Source organism: Kryptolebias marmoratus, linkage group LG8 (assembly GCF_001649575.2).
Source record: "Kryptolebias marmoratus isolate JLee-2015 linkage group LG8, ASM164957v2, whole genome shotgun sequence".
Taxonomy (NCBI): Eukaryota; Metazoa; Chordata; class Actinopteri; order Cyprinodontiformes; family Rivulidae; genus Kryptolebias; species Kryptolebias marmoratus.
Window position 1 is genome coordinate 17,020,396 of NC_051437.1, and position 7,795 is coordinate 17,028,190.

General features: G+C 42.1%; 1 protein-coding gene across 1 annotated transcript; it reads right to left on the reverse strand.

The window, feature by feature from the left end:
- Positions 1 to 4,291: 4,291 nt before the first annotated feature.
- Positions 4,292 to 7,786, reverse strand: hoxc8a (homeobox C8a). Its single transcript, XM_017415038.3, has 2 exons — positions 6,997 to 7,786; positions 4,292 to 5,920 (listed from the first exon to the last, which is right to left on the reverse strand). Exons 1-2 carry the CDS (start codon positions 7,430 to 7,432, stop codon positions 5,604 to 5,606), a joined length of 753 nt encoding a protein of 250 aa, XP_017270527.1. The 5' UTR covers positions 7,433 to 7,786; the 3' UTR covers positions 4,292 to 5,603.
- Between the last annotated feature and the right edge of the window lie 9 nt (positions 7,787 to 7,795).

A 7,795-nucleotide genomic window follows, 5' to 3' on the forward strand; every position in this document is an offset into this window, starting at 1 on the left:
GGGGGGGGGGGGGGGTGAACTCCAACAAGGAAAAGGGGAAACAACAAATCAGACACCCAGAAACACTCCTCGGTGTCAACCTGAGCATTTTACTGGCTGGTAACAGTCAAACCCGCCGAATCAGCTGACATCCGCAGTGAACAGCCGCCGAAAACCAGAAGCCATAAACAACAAGCCTCAACACCCGCCCACAGCACTACGATGCACCTCTGGTCGCTAGGGGGCACTGCTGAGAGACGCCAGTGTTTACCATGTTCCAAATACCTTAGCCAATACATCTATGTACATTTAAATATGCACGCGCGTGTGTCGTTGTGTGTGTCCATGCGTGTGTGAGAGAGAGCCATGATATATATATGATAGATGATATTCAACCCTCTTGGCACAAACTGCGTCCAACATGTTACAATAAGTATGAAAGCAAGAGCTAATTAGAGCCCATCAGCCAGCTCTGAATGTGATCCGTCACTGCCTGGTCAGAAGGGCCTCTGAGTGATGAGAAAGTTACCTATCAGAGAGCTATTTATCACAACAGACCTGCACGGCGCTTCTTAAAACGCTGCCTGAATGCACAGACCGAACTGGTCAGCATTACGCGCAGGTGCGCTCAGCACTCAGGACTAATGACACAACCGCTCCGGGCGTCTGCAGGTCAGGTCAACAAAACAGGATGGACACCTTCAACTCCTGTGATCTTACATGCCCACATCATTCACATCCCAGCAATGAATGAGACCAAAACGGAGAGGGGGGATAAAACAAACCGCCTTGAGAAGAAGTGTGTAATCTTACCTGAGCTCTTTGGTTTGAAGCGTCACATGTGGTCCAAAACAGCTGAGGCGGGTCACGATGTGGGGAGAGGTGGAACATCAACACAGCGCGCATCTTTCCCTGTCGATAAGGCGCTCACAGTCTGTACGCCGGGAAAAGTCTTTTCTTGCAGGCTTGCTTGCTCTTTTTCTTTCCTAGTCGCGGTTTTATTGCCTCCGGAGGAGGGGTGGCGAGGGGGGGATAAACGCAGGCAGGAGCTGGTAGAGGCGGTAACTGTCCCGAAGATCCCACTGGCAGGAAGTCGGAGATCGGGTGAATATCACATGAGGCTGCGACCCAAAGTGACCGTGCCGTTTCCCCCTTACATTGGAGGAAGAAAATATAAAGACGTTTGTGCGCTCTTGGCTAACAGTCTGCTGCTGATTCAAGGGAAGGAGCAGAGAATAGACAACAGCATAAAGTTCATGTTCATAGAGCGTGCGCCACGTGGCTCGCTGCAGCCAATAGCAGAAAGGATTCAGTCGTAAACTTTTATTACTCAGCTGTAAATTTCTCCCTTTAACAACCAGGAATGTTTGCACCCATCTTTTACTTCCCTTTTTTACGATAGAACAAAACTAAAAACGGCCATAGACAACATGAAGCAGCGATATTCCCAATGAGTCACAAATCAGACGTGCGCCAAAAATATGACAAGCCTCCCTGAGTGACAGGCCGTGTGCTATGACGTGCCAAAAGCCAACAAGAGGGAGGGAAAAAAAATTAAACAAATAAACGTGTATGGGTGAAATAAAACAAGGGACAGAAGATAATAACCTTTATTAGGCTAAATATGTTTTCCATGATGATTCTATTAAAGCTTGACAGTATAAATGTCAAGTTCATCTGCTCCAAACATCTAACATGCACGAGGTGATCCAAGTACCAGAATAAAAAAGATAAAGTGATGCCAGGGATGACTCAGTGTAGCTAATAAGTTTTATAAACATTAAAACAAGCGGAGTTTGAGTCTGAAAAGAAGATTTAAAGTAGAATGGCGAGCAATATACGTGCAATTCTGGCGCAACATCAATCAGCGATTTGTGCAAAATACAAACATATATTCATACATAAACATTTATGGAATATAAGAGTATGAGTCTCATATTATATATGTAAGCAGATATGGTATCTATGTGACAAATAAACAACCTTTGGCTAATTTCAAATCCTCTTGAACGCCTACTAACAATCAAAATGCTAAGATAAATATTTTTCTTTTGAGCTTGTCATACAGGTTCGGGCACAACATGAAAATATTTTCTTTTCTTTTCAAGAATCATGTGACATCGAGACGAGAATTCAAATGCGTGCTGTATGATTACGTCCTTACTCTCCTACCTGAAGACGTTTGTCACATGATGATGGCTGCGTCCTCGAAAAGGCCGTGATCTCCAAACTGCGCCGCGGCGCACCGACACAAAACCTGCTGCAGGCCCACATGAGCCGTGTCTTTACACCCCAATAAAGTTGACTGCACTAAACTTTATTGGTAATATAACCCTCTGGTAGAAGTGCACACACACACACACACACACACACACACACACACACACACACACACAAAAACTCTCTCACACTCACAAAGAGAGACAATCCGGGTGCGGGATAATTGCGATTTAAGGGCACAACTGGGATTTTTTCCGAAGTCTGCGCGCCCGCAAAGCGAGAATACAGCATCCGAGGCGCAAAAGGAACAGATTGAGATAATATGAAGGTAAAAAACAACAACAACAACAAAAAACCGATCAAGTGATGATATGCAAAATTATATTATTTTTGCTTTTCGAGTTTTAGTCTGAGCTCGGATAGAAAAACAAACAATTTGCGTCTGGAAATCAAGTTTTAACGCAGGACGTTCAGACGAAAAGCCTGCTAGGTTTGCTTTTATTTACCAGCGAAGTATGTGATCAGTTCAATAGAGTTTTATTCGTTGAAGTAGACTTTGCGTATATCTACATTTATTTACCTGTAGGGTATTTGTGTTGAAAACTATTTTGTCTAAAAAGGGAAAATGAAAAGAAAAAATCAGATCGACACTATTTGGCATCAAAATTAAAAGAAAATTTCAAAAAGGAAAAAGTCAAAAATTAAAAATGTAAATCCTAGTTGTAGCCTGTACTGTTTTCTGAGGGAATAACGGTCTTTTGGAAGTCTGAATCATTTGCATCCACAGTGCCTCGTATCGAAATGATGACTTCAGTTTATTCAAATCCTTCCCAACTAAGCCGAGACAAAGCGGAGCAGCAACACCAGGGCTTTAAATAATTTAGAAATCTGAAAATGAAAATATTAGATACATTGTTGTTGGGCAGCGTCGTTATTTTGGGGGAGCAGGAGCAGTATTGTGTATATAGAAGCAAATAGAAAATACGCGAAAAATCAGATGCGTAAAACAGTAAACAGTCAACTTTGTGAGAGCTGAATTGCGTGGTTTTTGGGGGAAGAAATGGTTCGATTTGTATATGAACTAACAGGTTTTATATATAAACACAGAACAAAAAACACTTCAAGTGACCTGCACTGCTCACAGCTGCTGTGAGCCTTATAGCATTTTTTTCTCCAGCTTTATATGGCCTCCATGTTGTTCCAAACCACCATGAAAAGCTGCACCGAGAAAGGGAACACACCGGCTGTTCTACCTGCTCTCGGCCTTCCTTGTCCTCTGATTTCATAGCTCTGATGCTTTCAGGAGATTTTTTCTGCACACATATAGCTTCACACAACACCTTGCATAGCGCAGACAGACGGAGCCTCCCTCATGCTTTGCCATTACTTAGTCTGATTATTAACACCGCAGGTCAGATGTTTCTTCATCTCATCTCAGGCAACCATTATTCCCCTTCACAGGATTAATTAAGAAAAGTCTCCCCAAAGAGAGGAAGTTTTTTATGTTATTAGGGGGATGAATCAAAAACAACTCTGGCTGCGGAGGGTAGGCATGCTGTGAGAGCGGGTCCCAGCTTTTCCTTAAAAGGTACAGAGAGACATCTGCAAATGCACATCTGGCGGTTTTTTTCAGTCTTTATATTATAGGTTGGAAAGTTTAATTAGGCTGGCAAAGAAGCTGTTGAAAAAGCTTCACTCCTGCTGTCGCCAGCAAATGTTAGGAGCAGCTCAAATTTAAAGTAAAAAAAAAAGAAGAAAAAAACATATTCAAAACAAAAGCCTCTTTAACCAGGTCCTAAAGGAATTGGTTTATTTGTAAAGGGACATATTTGGGACTATGGATCAAATTTTATTAATATTTTTTTGAAACATCACAAAAAATGTATATATATAATATATATATATATATTTGTAATTGTTATCAAAATTGTTTTCTTCATTTAATTAAGTAACTGTTGTTTCTATGTATCGATGCCTGACTGGGAACGATGTGTTTTATCAACTGCTGAATAAATGCAAAAAATAAATAAAATAAAACCAGAAATTTAATGTGAGCCATCTTGTTTATTTGTGATTTTTACATCAACAATGGTTGGGTTGGGGGGGGAGGGGACACACAATTCCGTATTTTTATTTTTTTTTTAGATTTTATTTTATTTTTTACAGGAGAAACAACAAGAAACGAGCATATTGTTATAACATCAATATATAACAAGACGTACATAAAGATTATATTCAGTGCAAAACAACTACGCTATGTCACCAGCACATGAAAATAAAAAGTTCCCTTAACTTTAAAATTGTTGTAATTGTTGCAGGTATCATCGTACGCAGTTCAATGTGCGTAAAATAGGCAGTTTTAGTTGTTGGGGAAAAGTATAGCTTGCAATTGAGTCAGAGCGATGCCACACATGTGTGGAATAGAAACGACGCCAGGACAAAGCTCTGAGTTTATAGGTAGTGCTGTGGTATACAATCTCAAATAAAAAGCAATAATAATAAAAAGAAAAAATAGTATTAGCTTGGCTTAATTGTCTTCCCAAGACTCACAAATTGTCTTCAACAAGTGTTTTACTGTATATTGGGTAAATGCTACACACATTAACTTAACAACATAAGGTTGAAAGAGAACACTTTTAAAAAATAAAACCATATGAAATCTCTATATTCAAGAAATCTCTATTGCAATTTCCCCAGGTTTAGGTAGCATCAAAGGATTTCAAACAGTTGCATTTCCCTGGTAATCCTAAGAAGAAAAACAAAGATGTCTGAGGAGCTAATGATTATTTTTTATGTCTGGGCCATTCACATAAAAAATATAATAAAAACGATAACAATTCTAAGAAAAAAAATGTAATGTGTGTGTTATACACGGGCTACTATAGCCAATGTAATTGCTGCGATGATGTTTGAACACTCACTACTAAGTTACAGGCCTACATTTTGTTTTCGGAGAAGCTACGGTCTGAAATGATGTTTTTTTTTCTCTCTCTAAATGTAGGTTTAAATCTATTTACAGCACAGGTTGGCATTTTGATCTTACTGGGCTACGTTTTTGATACAGAAAGCAAATTTCGAGGGGGGGAAATAGCTATTTTTCGTCTAACATGCGTTTTAATTTTCCCTTTTTGTGGAAGGGTGAGAGTCCTGTTAAATAAATTTAGCTACAAGTGTGCGTAACCACTCCAAATGTGTTTCAGGACAGGACAATGGAGGGAAGGGAGAATTTTGTCTATTTATGACAGCAATATTGGTGGGATTCCTGTTCCCTCTTGACAAAATGGAAGGGTGGTCATAAAAATGACGCTCTCTCTGCCTCCTTGGGACTCCTCGTCTGTTTATGGGACCTTTCTTTTTTTTCCTCTCTTTTTTCCAGCCATATAACCATAAAAAGGACCATAAAATCACTCCTTGCTTTCTTCTTTTTCTTCCGCTTCTTTCTCCTCTGCCTCTTCCCCTTCACCGTCCTCGTTGCCCTCTTCCTCGGCCTCGGCTTCAGCCTCTCCTCTCTGACCCGGAAACTTGTCTTTGTTGTTTTCTTTTTTCCACTTCATCCTCCTGTTCTGAAACCAGATCTTCACCTGCCGCTCGGTGAGGCTCAGGGCGTGGGACACCTCGATCCTTCTCTTGCGGGTCAGGTAAGGGTTGAAGAGAAACTCCTTCTCCAGTTCAAGAGTTTGGTAGCGACTGTAGGTTTGCCTCCCGTTCCTCCTGCCTGGGGCTTGGATGGGAAAATAGAGTTAGCTGCAGTCTCCCTTAAAAACCATCATTTGTTCAAATAGATTTTAGATTAGCAGTAAAGTTTGTCAAATCTACACATCTTCTCACCACAAAGCAGTAAAGTCGCCATTACGCACAGCAAATAACAGTCTTCTAAGTGGCAATAATTGACACTTATGCCTGTGCCATTTAGAGGAGTGATCTGCAACTTCTACATCTAGATTTGCAAAGTGTTAGCTTTAACTTGATATAAATATAGAAAATACAGAAACTGTTTAAACCTCCAATAATTTGCAGTGCTAACTCATTGCACACAAAATATCTCAACGTAAACTGGGAGCACATTCACGTGTATTTCTATGATTTTCGTCTCTAAATCACACAATAAAGACTTAAACTCTCTCACACACGAGAAGAAAATAAAGTTTCAATAAAGATGTTATAAACCAACGGATGGGGACACGCTTATGATGAGTAGATAAAGATGAAGCTTACACCTGTGTGCAGCTAATGTAGCCTGATATCCAGAACAGAACAGTCCAATATCCACAGAGCTTTTACGATTATGGCACTTTGAGTCTGAGCCACATTGGGCCTGTGGGTCAAATTACCCCTAAAACTCGGATTCTGGGTAATCGAGGTGTCTTTGAGCTCACCCCTCCTGTCAGCCTGCATGCTGATGGTGTGTGTGGGACCAGGATATTCTGTCTGATCCATTTCTCTCCCCCACCAACTCTATCTCGTGTTTAAGAGTTTGTGAAATATCCAAAGCGAGCGATAATTGACTTCAAAGAGCTGATGTTATGAGCTGTGATCTGTAATTCAGCGGTTTGAAATCAGCCCTGTATAGACATGTGCTGCAGAGGTAACAGCTGCCTGCAGCTCAGCCTGTATGTGCCCCATCATGTTCTCTCACCTATTCTGTTTCATACCTTAAAAACATGTAGGTATATTCGGGTAGAATTCATGCACAAACGTAAACACACACACCTACACACACGAGGCAGGACCACACTGACCCATACATGAATGTGACACACAGAAAGAATAAAATGATAATAATTGTTTGATTCTGACCGTGGGGTCTCATCCAAGGAAACATTAGACTGGGAGAGGAGTTTTGATTTAAGTGGCCTTGTCCTTCTCCGGGGTTAGAGCTGCTCGACGATTTACAGTCTGGGTATTGCGCTAGGCTTGCGTCTTGCTGGGCACCATAAAGCGTTTGCCTCGGAAGCGCTTCATATCCATAAAATTTCGTTGCGTCTCCGTGGCAAGCCAGGGCGCAGGGGTTCTGCTGGTATCCCGGGTTGGAGATCCCCGTGGTCCCGTGGTGGAAAAAGTCCTGCACATGATGGGACGGGTGCTGGAAGCCCGGCGCGGCTGCTCCGGGTCCGTAAACCAGCGTGTGGCTGCGGGCGACGCTTTGTGGAAACCTGCAGTCGTAGTAAGTTGGCTCCAGTGACTCGCTGCCTTTGTATTTAGAAAAAAGAGGGTTAACAAAATAGGAGCTCATGTTTAGTTAGCATCAAGCAGACGGGCTCTCTCGCGCAGCTGAATATCTTCCTTTAGGATGATGGCAGCCTTTTGTTTAGGGTCCCAACTCGCGCAGCGCGCACAGACAGACAAACCGGAACTAGGAGAAACGCTGCCCCTTTGGACAATCTACGGCAGCTCACTCTCTCTGAGCCGTTCCTCTCATCGGATTTCTCTCGCAGTCGTGAGTGAGTGTGTGTTTTCCCCCCCGGGTGGCTGTGCAGTCTCAAAGCCGGCTCATGGCATGTGCTTTGGCTAATGTTAAAGCTGGCTTGCTCCGGCGGCACAGTCACAGACGCTGCTCTTTTCTTTCTTTTTCCTTTTTTTTCCTCCCCAGCTTCCC